Here is a 12,971-nt window from a genome sequence, read left to right as displayed (position 1 = left end):
GGGTTGGTATGGGTGGTTCAGGATGTTGGCTGGAGAATGTTGATCCCTGTGGCCCTGATGACTTTGGTTTGGTCAGTCTGTGATTCCTGATCCAGTGTTGGTCAGTCTGCGAGCAATGTTGTAGGGATGGCCGTCCTATGCTTGTTTAGGGCGTGTGGGAGAATTGGTGCAATTGGTCTGGTGGGAGGAGGGGACGACTGTGCTGTGATTAGACTGGTGAGGGTGGGGGGGGGGGGGGGAGTCGGCCAGGCTGAAATTGGTACGGCTGGGGCCGGCTAGTCTGCAATTACTCCAGTGGGAGGTGTGTGCCAGGCTGCCATGGTTTTGAGTGTGGCTGGCCACACTGCACTTGGTCTACGGCAGGGAACTGCAAATCTGCGACTGCTCTTGGAGAGGTCTCCAGTTGTCTGGTTGGGTTGCTGGCCGGGCTGCCATTGGACTGGCAGTGGATTTCGCTTGGCTAGGAGTGGTCTGGGCTTGGTCCAAACTGAGCTGTGATTGGTACAGGATGGGTGTCTGCCCAGATGTGATTGGTCTAAGGATGATCCGAGTTGGGCTGTGGTTGGTGTGGGGATGGCCCCGGCCGGGCTGTGATTGGTGCGGGGATGGCCCCGGCCGGGCTGTGATTGGTGTACCATTAACCTAGCAGTGCTGTACTCTTATCGCATCTCTCTCCGTTCTCAGTACCTGAACGTGGTCCGCAGCTGTGAGGGCTACAACGAGATTATCTTCCCGCACTGCGCCTGTGACTCCCGACGGAAAGGCCACGTGATCACTGCCATCAGCATTAAGCACTTTAAACTGTATGCCTGTACGGAAGCCGGGGAGCTGGAGGTGGGTGCGATGAGGGGAGGGGTGTAGGAGATGAGCCGCTGTGATGAAGCGTTGTGATGGGGAGGGGTCTGAGTCTGTTCCATTGTGGGGATCTGCAAGTGGTGGTGCTCCGCTGCGGCTTGTGTCTACGATCGCATTGATTGTGGCTGTGAATGTGAGGGGTGAGGTCGGACAGAACGCATGTCTTGTGGTCGGTGCACACTGTGACAATCGATGTAGAGGGTAGAGATGGAAATTCAGAGCAGGGGAGGCCATTTGGCCCTTACGCATCCCCCATGTTCAATAAGGGAGTGACTGATCCTTTCCTTCACTGCCCTGGTCCTCCACTCACCTGATATAGAAACATAGAAAATAGGTGCAGGAGTAGGCCATTCGGCCCTTCGAGCCTGCAATGCCATTCAGTATGATCATGGCTGATCATCCAACTCAGAACCCTGTACCTGCCTTCTCTCCATACCCCCTGATCCCTTTAGCCACAAGGGCCATATCTAACTCCCTCTTAAATATAACCAATGAACTGGCCTCAACTGTTTCCTGTGGCAGAGAATTCCACAGATTCACCACTCTCTGTGTGAAGAAGTTTTTCCTCATCTCAGTCCTAAAAGGCTTCCCCTTTATGCTGAAACTGTGACCCCTCGTTCTGGACTTCCCCAACATCGGGAACAATCTTCCTCCATCTAGCCTGTCCAATCCTTTAGAATTTTATCCAATGGTTGTCTCAATAATTTTGTTTCCTATTTGCCCCACCGGATCAAGAATTCCAAGAAATGGTGAAGATACTTCTCTGGTTTATGAGCCTGCCCTTTAACCCGAGCCCATGACCAGATAGGCCAGTTAGCCTGCCTCCAGTGGTTGGGAAGATGTTCGAATCCATTATTAAGGATGAGGTTTAGGGGTACTTGGAGGAATGTGATTAAAAATAGGCTGAAGTCAGCATGGTATCCTTAAGGGGAAATCTTGCCTGATAAATGTGTTGGAATTTTTTTAAGAAATAACAGGATAGATAAAGGAGAGTCAGTGGATGTTGTTTTCGTGGGTTTTCAGAAGACCTTTGACAAGGTACCGCATATGAGGCTGCTTAGCAAGATTAGATTCCGTGGTATGATCCTGACTGGCAGGAGTGTGTGAACAGAGGGAGCCCATTCTGGCTGGTTGCCGGTGACTGTGTTGCGACGTTGCGACTGCCTCTTTTCACATTATATGTCAATGATTGAAGTGATGAAATTGTCTTTGTGGCGAGGTTCACAGGTGATACAAAGATAGGTGGAGAGATCAGGTAGAGGAAGCAGATTGTCCACAGAACGACTTGGCTAGGTTAGGAGAATGGGCCACGAAGTGGCAGGTGGAATCCAGTGTACGGCCATACACTTTGGTAGAATGAGAAAAGGCATTGACTATTTTCTAAATGGGGAGAAAATTGAAAAATCAGAGGGGCACAGAGGTCGATTCAGTGGTAATGACGGCAAATGCAATGTTAACATTCATTTCAAGAGGACTAGAATATAAAAGCAAGGATGTGATGCTGAGGCTTTATAAGGCTTTGGTCAGATTGCACTTAGACCATAAGACATAGGAGCAGATTCAGCCCATCGAGTCTGCTCTGCCATACCATCGTGGCTGATCCTGGATCCCACTCAACCTCATACACCTGCCTTCTCGCCATATCCGTTAATACCCTGACTGATCAGGAAACTATCAACTTCCATCTTAAATATACCCATGCACTTGGCCACTGCAGTCTGTGGCAGAGCATTCCAGAGATTTATTTCAAGGAGACTAGAGTATAAAACCAAGGGTGTAATGCTGAGGCTTTATAAGGCACTGGTCAGAACACCTTATCACTTGGAGTCTAGTGAACAATTTTGGGCCCCTTATCAAAGGAAGGATATGCTGAAAGGGTCCAGAGGAGGTTCAAGGATTAATTTATGAAGTGGATTTGATGGCTGTGGGCCTGTACTCGCTGAAGATCAGAAGAATGGGGGGGGGGGGGGAGATAACAGAAGAATGCTGAATATTGAAGTGGATGTGGAGAGGACGTTTTAAAAGTGGGTTGTTTTGGACCTGAGGGTACAGCCTCAGAATACATGGTAGTCTCTTTAGAACAGAGATGAGCAATTTCCTTATCCAGAGAGTGGTGAACCTGTGGAATTCATTGCTGCAGGTGGCTGTGCAGGCCAAGTCACTGACTATATTTTGAATAGAAGTTGCTACTTTCTTGATTAGTAAGAGTGTCAAAGGATATGGGGAGAGGCTTGAAGGGAATAATAAATCATCCATGATATAATGGTGTTGGCGCCTGGCCAAGTGGTTAAGGCATCGGTTTAGTGATCTGAAGGTTGCAAGTTCGAGCCTTAACTGAGGCAGCGTGTTGAGGCCTTGAGCAAGGCACTTAACCACACGTTGCTCTGTGACGACACCGGTGCCAAGCTGTATCGGCCCTAGTGCCCTTCCCTTGGACAACATTGGTGGCGTGGAGAGGGGAGACTTGCAGCATGGGCAACTGCCAGTCTTCCATACAACTTTGCTCAGGCCTGTGCCCTGGAAACCTTCCAAGGTGCAAATCCATGGTCTCATGAGACTAACAGATGCCTGTATAATGGTGGAGCAGACTCAATGGGCTGAATGGCCTAATTCTGCTCCTATGACTTGTGCTCTTATAGTAATGAACTCCATTAAAGATGAACACTTCGCCTCTTCAGATGTTTGCTCTGGTTTGAGTCCCATCTGCTGATAGAAGTGGCACTGCAAAGGGGTACTGTTTTTAAAAGATGCAAAGGGAATTCAGAGAAGATACAGCTGTACTTCTGTCACTACTAACGACCTTGTCCTGAGGTGTGCAATGGAACAGAGGGACCTGGGGATGCAGGTACACAGTTCCCAAGAAGTGGCCATATGGGGAGACAAGGTGGCGAAGAGTGCATTTGGCACTCTGCCTTTCATCAGTCAATGCGCTGAGTGCTGGAGATGGATCGTCATGTTACAGATGTGCAAGACATTGGTCAGACTGCACCTGTAGTATTGTGTGCTGTTCTGGTCGAACAGCTAGAGGAAGGATGTCATTAGACTGAAGAGGGTGCAGGAACAATTCACGACAGTGTTACTGGGACTGGAAGGTACCGGTATAATGAAAATATTGAAAAATTCGTCTCTTGTTCTTTTCTGATTTAGTATTCAGAGTGTCTACAAACAAAGGATGGTCTTGTACACATATTCAAGCTTATAAGAAATTACTTTATTAACTCTTAGCACTAGTTGCAACCCAGCCTAAGAGAAAATTCCCACAAATAAATTACCTTTTTTTTAAATAAACGCAACACACATCAAAGTTGCTGGTGAACGCAGCAGGCCAGGCAACATCTCTAGGAAGAGGTACAGTCGAAGGGTCTCGGCCTGAAACATTGACTGTACCTCTTCCTAGAGATGCTGCCTGGCCTGCTGCGTTCACCAGCAACTTTGATGTGTGTTGCTTGAATTTCCAGCATCTGCAGAATTCCTGTTTACCTTTTTTTCTAATACTTGTTTTTCAAGACTCCTTTCTCTAATGCTTTCTCAGGGCACACAAACAGGCAGTACCTGTACTTGCAAAATTACTTTCCCCTTCCCAGACAAACATGTTTTTTGGCTCCTGTGTCTTATGTTCTTAGGTTATCCACTCTCTGCAGTGTAGACTGGTACTCACAATATATTCTCAAAACATTGCTGCATTACAGACTAACATCATTTTGCCTTAGAACTTCCATTTTGTGTTTTTCGAGCACATACCAAGCAGGAATCAAACCTAACTCTTTCCTTACAGGGTGATTGAGTGAAATGAAGTGGGTAGACAGGCTGAGAAGTGACCTTGTAGAGCTATATAAAATGATGAGGGGCAAAATAAGGTGGACGGTCACAATCTTTTTCAGAGGGTAAAGTGATATAGAAGTAGAGAGTGGTTTTAACCACATATGCTACGAGCTGTCAGAAGATCTGGTAGAGGTGGGTACAATAGTAGCACTTGGACAGATACATGAATAAAAAGGTTTTAGAAGGATATGGCCCAAATGCAGGCAAATGGCACCAGCTGACATCAGCATGGATGAGATGGGAAGAAGGGCCTCCATCTATGTTGTGTCACTGTATGGTTCTGTGATGGCCGAACAGTACGGAAACCCATAACCATCTCATCCCCTCCACGTTTGGTCTCCAGAATCAGGTCATCATCTTCGAATGGGGAGAGATGCAGCGATGGGACACGGATGAGGAGGGCATGGCGTTCTGCTTTGAGTATGCCCGAGGCGAGAAGAAGCCAAGATGGGTGAAGATCTTCACGCCCTATGTAAGTGGCACTGGAGTCTGGAGAAGCTGTGGTGGGGGCAGGGGGTGTGAGAGCACAAGTGTCAGAGAGGTAGAGTCTTGACACTGGTGCTACATGTGCTGTCGTGAAGGGACTGAATGTTGTTGGGGGGGGGCAGGGAGAGGGGGGTTGTGAATATGGATTGCTGGAGGGTCATGGTCCCGATGTGGTACTGAGGGAGTGCACTGACAGGGCAGCCACCTATCATCCCACAGTGGACAGGTCCCCTCTCCCTTCCACTGGATGGGAAGAAAATGTCCCCTTGGAACTCCTTTGCCCTCTCCATAACAAGTGGTAAGATCTCCTGGTGGCCACTGATTTCAGTTCGACTTCCCATTCCCATACCATATTAGGCCAGGATCTCTGTTACTGCCACGATGAGGCCAACTTGAGTTGGAAGAGCAATGCCTCATGATCCTTACAGGTAGCTTTCAACCTGATGTCATGAACATTGATTTCTCTGGCAATTTCTCATCCCTCCCCTTCTCTTTTGTTACATTCCCCATTCTGCTTCCCCTCTCACACCCTCTCTTCACTGCCCATCACCTCCCTCTGGTGCCCCCCCCCCCCCTCATTTCTTATGTGGTCCTCTGTTCTCTCCTGTCAGGTTCCTCCCTCAGCTCTTTACCTTTTCCTCTCAGCTTCTTACTTCATCTTAAACTGCTGTCTCACTTTGGTCTCACCTATCACCTCCCAAATTGTCTCCTTCCCCCACCCGCTGCTTTATCCTGGCTTTCTCCCCCTTCCTTTCCAGTCCTGACTAAGGGTCATGGCCTGGTAAAAATCAGCTGTTTATTCCTCTGTAGATGCTAAGTTTCCCCAGCATTTTGTGTGTGTTGTTCAAAATACCCCCTGTAGTTTACTCCATTCACTGCCCCCCATCTCTCCCCCCTCCCTCATGTGCATCCTGGGTACAGGTCATTGAGCCCCCTAGCTGTATGGCGGGGTTGGGGACGGGTCAAGCAGTGGTCAGAAGCCACGCTGCTGTTTTTCTCCCACAGGACTCTGGTACGTTACACTGACACTCTGTTGCCCCCCTCTCTCTGCAGTTTAATTACGTGCACGAGTGCTTCGAGCGGGTCTTCTGCGAGCTGAAGTGGCACAAAGAGGTGAGTGCGGTGGTCGGGCCTTCTGGATGTGGAGAGGCCAATGCCATCCCATACCTGGCATGGCTTAGCTTAGCTTTAATTGAAAGAGTGAACCAGGAGAGAAGTTTCGAATGGTGGGAGCATCTAAGAGCAGAGGACACAGCCTCAGCCCCAACCTGGGGGCCACAGACCTCTTGCCTAATTGTCCAATGCATAAAAAAGGGTTCGGAACACCTGGAATCAGGTATCCCTTTAGAACAGAGATGAGGAGGAAGTTCTTTAGCCAGAGAGTTCTGAATCTGGAATTCATTGCCAAAGATGGCTGTGGAATCTATTGGGTATATTTAAGATGGAGGTTGATAGATTCTTGGTTAGTAAGGGTGTCAAAGAATTTTATTTATTTGGAGATATAGTGTGGAATAGGCCCTTCTGGCCCTTTGAGCCGTGCTGCCCAGCAACCCCCAATTTAACCCTAATCTAATCATGGGAAAATTTACAATGACCAATTACCCTACTCCATACCTCTTTCAACATGGGAGGAAACTCAAGAGAAGATTCACTAGAATGATTCTGGGAATGAGAGGGTTAACATATGAGGAACGTTTGTCTGCTCTTGGACTATATTCCTTGGAGTTTAGAAGAATGAGGGGAGACCTCAGAAACATTTCGAAGGTTGAAAGGCATGGACAGAGTGGATGTGGCAAAGTTGTTTCCCATGATGGGGGAGTCTAGTACAAGAGGGGATGACTTAAGGATTGAAGGGCACCCATTCAGAACAGAAATGTGAAGAAATTTTTTTAGTCAGAGGGTGGTGAATCTATGGAATTTGTTGCCACGGGCAGCAGTAGAGGCCAAGTCATTGGGTGTATTTAAGGCAGAGATTGATAGGTATCTGAGTAGCCAGGGCATCAAAGGTTATGGTGAGAAGGCGGGGGAGTGGGACTAAATGGGAGAATGGATCAGCTGTTGATAAAATGGCAGAGCAGACTCAATGGGCCGAATGGCTGACTTCTGCTCCTTTGTCTTACAGTCTTAAACTGGAGTACCTAGAGAAAACCCCCACATTCCATGGGGAAGGCATACAGAGACTCTTTACAGAGGATGCCAGGACTGAACTCTGAACTTTGGCACGCCGTGTAATAGTGTCATGGTAACCATGGAGGTCAGATTATGGAGTGAAGGCAGGAGAACAGGGCTGAGGGGGAAAATAAATCAGACGTAATTGAATGGTGGGGCAGACTTGATTTGCTAGATGGTCTAATCCTGTGCCTATATCTTGTGGTCTTTAATACCAACAAGGTCATTTGGTTATAAAGAGCACAACCATCCATCCCAGTACAGATTGCTGTTGTAGACTGGGATTGTCTGACACAGGCCTCCCCACACCAGTCTGGGTGTGGTGGCAGTGGAGGCCTAAGGTGGATTGATGGGCAATAGAGCAAACAGGAAGAACAGTGCAGAATAAGTTGGGAAGACCTTGAAAACAGTGTCTGACAGGTGGATTCACATACCGTAAAAGGGATGCAGTGACTCAGAGCAGAACCTGAGTCAGCTTTATCATCGCTTACATACTGTATATTGTGAAATCTGTTTTGTGGCAGTCATACAGCAGGACTTTAACCATTAACATAAGTTACAGTAAGGAACAAAATAACAGTGTGAAAGAGGAATACTGAGGTGGTGTCCAGTGTTTTATGGAACTACTCAGAAATATAATGGTGGAGGGGAAGAAGTTGTTCTTAAAATATTGAGTATGAGTCTTCAGGGTCCTGTACCTCCTCAGTGGTGGTAGTAATGAGAAGAGGACACATTCTGGATGGGGAGGATCCTTGGTGATCGATACTGCCTTCTCGAGGCATTGTCCCTCAAAGCTATCCTCGATGATGGGGAGGGTTGTGCCTGTGATGGAGTGGGCTAAGTGTACAACCTTCTTCCACCCTTCAATCCTGTCCATTGGAGGCTGCGTACCAGGCTCTGATGTAACCAGTCAACATGCTCTCCACACTTATATCTGTACAAATTTTCTGAAGTCTTTGGTGATACACCAAATAATCTATCAAACTGTGCCTCCCCCACCATACCACAGTGCTGCCCAGGGAACCTCCTGTGTGGGACTATGCACAAATCCTCTGTCAATTCTGTCCATGTGTATTGGTATTGTACTGATAAATGTACCAAGATACAGTGAAAGCTTGTCTTGTATGCTGTTTGTACAGATTAAATCATTGTGCAAGAATAAGGTAGAGCAATAACGATGCAGAGTAAAGTGTAAAAGTGCAGGTAAATGATAACCTGCAAGACTATAATGCGATGGACTGTGAGGCTAAAAGTCCATCTTATTGTACAAGAGGTCCACTGAAGAGTTTGAGAACAATGTGTAGAAGCTGTCCTCATGCTTTCCAGTTTTTGTATCTTTTGTCTGATGGGAGGGAGAGGAAAGAATGCCCCGGGTGGGTGGGCTCTGTACTGAGGTAGTGAGAAGTATAGACGGAGACTCTGGAGCCGAGGCTGACTTCGTGATGTACTCAGCTGTATTCACAGCTCTCTGCGGTTTCTTGTTACGTGCAGAGCAATTGCTGTACCAAGCTGTTACAATGCCCATAAAAAGTATTCAACCCTCTCGGAGTTTTCATGTTTTATTGTTTTACAACATTGAATCAGGGTGGATTTGATTAGGCCTTTTTTTTGATCAACAAAAAAAACTTTCATGTCAAAGTGAAATCAGATGTTAACAAAGTGAGTGATCTCAATAGCTACAGATATAAAACAAAATAATTGATTGCATAATTACTCACCCCTTTCAAGTCAGTATGTAGTAGATGCACCTTTGGCAGAAGTTGCAGCCATCAATATTAGCTTTGTACATCTGGACACTGCATTGTTTCTCCATTCTTCTTCACAAAACTGCTCAAGCTCTGTCAGATTGCATGGGGATCATGAACGATCAGCCCTTTTCAAGTCCAGCCAGAAATTCTCAATTGGATTGAAGTCTGGACTCTGACTTGGCCACTTCATGAATTTAACTTTGTTGTTTTTAAGCCATTCCTTTGTAGTTTTGGCTTTATGCTTGGGGTAATTCTCTTACTGGAAGACATATCTTCTTACAGACTGCATCAGGTTTTCCTTCAGGATTTCCCTGTATTTTGTTGCATATCATTTTACCCCCTACCTTCACAAGCCTTCAAGGCCTACCGCAGTGAAGCATCCCCACAGCACAATGCAGCCACCACCATGCTTCACGGTAGGGACGGGGTGTTTTTGTGATGTGCAGTGTTTGGCCTTACACCAAACATCCCATTTAGTCTGATGGTCACTAAGCTCAATTTTAGTTTCGTCTGACTATAGAACCTTCTTCCAGATGGCTTTGGACTCTCACACATACCTTCTGGCAAGCTGTCGCTGAGATTTCATGCTGTGAGTTTTTTTTTTTTTTTTTTTTTTTATTATATAAATAAAAACAGTGGTTTTATCTTTGCCATTCTCCCATAAAGCTGTGACTGGTGAAGCACCCAGGCAACAGCTCTTTGTGCAGTCTCTCCCATCTCAGCCGATGAAGCTTGTAACTTCCTCAGAGGGGTATCTTGGTGGCCTCCCTCGCTAGTCCCTCCTTGCACAGTCACTCAGGTTTTGAGGATGGCCTGTTGTAGGCAGATTTACATCTGTGCCATATTCTTTCCATTTGATGATTGACTTATCTGTACTCCAAGGGATATTCAGTGACTTTGAAATTTTCTTGTATCCATCTCCTGACTTGTGCTTTTCAATAACCTTTTTGCAGGGGTCTTGGAGTGTTCTTTTGTCCTCACGTGTAGTTTTTGCCAGGTTACTGACTCACCAGCAGTTGGACCTTCCAGATACATGTGTATTTTTACTGCAATCAATTCAAACACCTTGATTGCACACGGGTCTCCAAAAACAACTCTCCATTTAACTGCATTATGTGACTTCCAAAACCAGTTGACTGCACCAGTGATGATTTGATGTGTCATATTAAAGGGGTAAATACTTAGGCAAACAATTATTTTAAGATCACTTTGACATGAGAGTCTTTTTCTGTTGATCAGTGTCAAAAAAGCCAATTTAAACTGACTGTGATTCAATGTTGTAAAACATGAAAACTTCCCGGGGTGTGTGGGGGGAGGTGTGAATACTTTTTATAGGCACTGTGCACCCTCAGCTGCCAGTCTTCTACTCTCATCCCCACCTCCTCTCTCCACAGGTTGAGAATGAGACATCTGATAAGGACAACAAGAACTGTAACGAGGACAACGTGTGCAGCAAGGCAAGTGCCTGGGCTAAGAGGGGGGCTGTTATCGATGGGGAACCAATTCCAGTGACCAGCTCGCCTGCTGAGGAGGGCTGGTGTGGCAGGACAGCTAGTGCCTGGTTCAGGGGGTGGTGTTAACACAGAGGGGGAGTGCAGCATGTCATTGATCTTACTGCTACTGACCTGGCGGTGGAATTGTCCATCCCCTGCACCGGCATGGACAAGACACAGGCAGCTGTGAGGAGAACTACTAAGTCACAATGAAAACCAGGGGTTGCAGGGAAAGGGGTAAGCACTGAATCTCGTCTGCAGCTCAGGCAGGACAATGTGGAGGGAACTTCAGACTGTGTCTGACCCTGGGAGTGTGTAAAGGGAGTTTCACTATATCTGACCTGTGTTTACATCACCATTCAGAACTCCACATTTAATTATTTTGCCTCCTCAGAGGAGGTGCATTGCCTTTTCTGTCCTGGTGTTAGTGCAGAAGACACTAACACACAGAGAGTGTGTATAAACAAGTATGTGCATATGCAAGGTGTGGGGGGGGGGGGGGGGGGGGAGAGAAAAGAAAAAACACTTTTCAAGACCCTACACTGACTCATCTTTCTCTCCCCACCTTCCTCCCTCAGAACATCTTCCAGATCCTGCGATCCCAGCGTAGGTCAGCCAGCTCTTAGCCCTCTGTTGGCTGTCGATGGGCATGTGTGCTGGCCGGGAGTGACAGAGGAGAAGCAGATGAAGTAACATGAAGCTGTTGCTGTCCTGGGCTTGTGAACCCATCTGTCCAGACCTATAGGATCACACCTCAAATCCTCTTTAATCCGTCAGGGGGAGACATAACCAAGGAGGAAGTATGCTCTGGTGGTTGGGGTGGCAAGCTGCTGGCTGAGGTGCCCTGTTCATGGGGTGGGTACACTTCCCCAGGTCCAGTCTGTGCCTCCCAACTCTCTAATGTGCCACTGTGGCAGATCTCTTTCCCAGGACACACAGACACCCTCACACTTACCATTCCCCCACTGGCTCACTCTCCAACCCTCTGCACTTGCCCCTGATTGTGGGGTGGGAGAGGTGGCAGGGGTTGGGGAAGGTGGTGGGAGGTTGCCCATTGCCAAGGAAGGACCAGAAATAGGAAGAGGTGAGGTACATTCTCATCACCTCTCCCCACCTCCTTCAGCAACTGGGGCTTAGGGTGACACCTCCACTGAATGACTCCCTAACCTTTTGAGTGTCAGTCCCCATTCCCTGCCATCCAGCCCATTAGTGGGTGGGGTATCTCAACTGTCTGTTCCCTCTGAGCACTCCCAAGTGGTCTGATCCTCCTCTGTGGCCCTGTACAAGCCGATGGAAGGGCTGGCTGGGTGAGGAGTTAATTTGGCACCTGACTGCCTCTGCCGCAAGATCCTACCTGGCACCGAGTTCTGTCCTGTCCACTGGCCCTGTAATGTGCTGCCTCTTCATGGCCTGAGGTGACTATGTGTGGGTGAGTGAGTTTCCTGCCCTGGGTACAATGTGTGATAGGCTCACCAGTGAAACATTCACAGGGTCACTGGGTCCTGAACTCCTAGTGCAGAACCAGGCCCAGTAATCACCATCCACTTGTGCCATTCCCATTTCCCTCTCCCCACATTCTCACTGATTCCCTCCCAGATTCTACACCTCACCCAAATACTGAGGGGGACAATTTGCAGTGGTGGATTAACCCCCTGACCCTGCACATCATTGGGATGTGGGAGGGAATCGGAGCCTGTGGGGGGGGGGGGAACCCACGAGGTCGCTGGAAGAATGTGAAGACTCCACACAGACCACCGGAGGTTGGGATCGAATCGAATCCAGGTCTCAGACAAGCTCCAGGGTCTTGTGGTAGGGATTGGGACTTGTCACTGCCCGGCATTACAGCACTGTACCCCAGCCAGTGTTCACAGTCACTCATCCCTTCTGTCCTATCCATTCCATCAGGAGTTGTGACTGAGTGTGGATCATCGATATCATAGTCAGAGTTATATTGCACGGATGCAGGCCGTTTGGCTTCATTTGTCCGTGCTGACCTACCAGTATAAACCTTCAGTTGTGTTCAAAATCCCTTTCTAACACTAATAACTTCATCTGTAAAAAGAAAATTACCAAAAAGGAGGTTCATTGTAATTAAACTGTAACATATTTTAAATAAATCTGATTTTTCTCTGTGGTTCTGAAGGTTAGTAATGTTTTCTCATTGGTTCCTGAATCGTAGGAGGCAGAAAGGTACACTGATAGGAAGGGTTTATGGGATTATGAGCCAAGTGTAGGCATATCGGACAAGCTCGTAGGCACTTTGGTTGGTATGGAAGAGTTAGGCTGATGGGCTTGTTTCAGTGTCTCTGGAAACTCCTTTCCGACCAGCTGCAGTGTCGGGGAGCTTTGTATTAGACAGCATGGAATTACCGAGCATAGGTATTCCAGAAGATTTCTT

At 47.5% G+C, this 12,971-nt stretch overlaps 1 protein-coding gene across 5 annotated transcripts in view; it reads left to right on the top strand.

Annotated features, from left to right (window-relative positions):
- Nucleotides 1-12,707, top strand: part of LOC140207461 (sorting nexin-27-like) — a 62,260-nt gene extending 49,553 nt beyond the window's left edge. For 3 of the 5 annotated variants that reach the window (XM_072276006.1, XM_072275983.1, XM_072275987.1), the window contains 5 exons: nt 685-834; nt 5,021-5,149; nt 6,217-6,276; nt 10,475-10,537; nt 11,152-12,707. In XM_072276006.1, coding sequence (XP_072132107.1) covers nt 685-834; nt 5,021-5,149; nt 6,217-6,276; nt 10,475-10,537; nt 11,152-11,199 — 450 coding nt within the window. In that variant the 3' untranslated portion in view covers nt 11,200-12,707. The remainder of the gene's footprint in view (nt 1-684; nt 835-5,020; nt 5,150-6,216; nt 6,277-10,474; nt 10,538-11,151) is intronic. The other 2 variants (XM_072275999.1, XM_072275994.1) reach the window with 1 other exon arrangement.
- The last annotated feature ends 264 nt before the right edge of the window (nt 12,708-12,971 follow it).

The sequence above is a fragment of the Mobula birostris genome, chromosome 2 (genome assembly GCF_030028105.1).
Source record: "Mobula birostris isolate sMobBir1 chromosome 2, sMobBir1.hap1, whole genome shotgun sequence".
Classification (NCBI taxonomy): Eukaryota; Metazoa; Chordata; class Chondrichthyes; order Myliobatiformes; family Myliobatidae; genus Mobula; species Mobula birostris.
The sequence above is the reverse complement of the archived record's forward strand: the minus strand, read 5'-3'. Positions and strand labels throughout refer to the sequence as shown.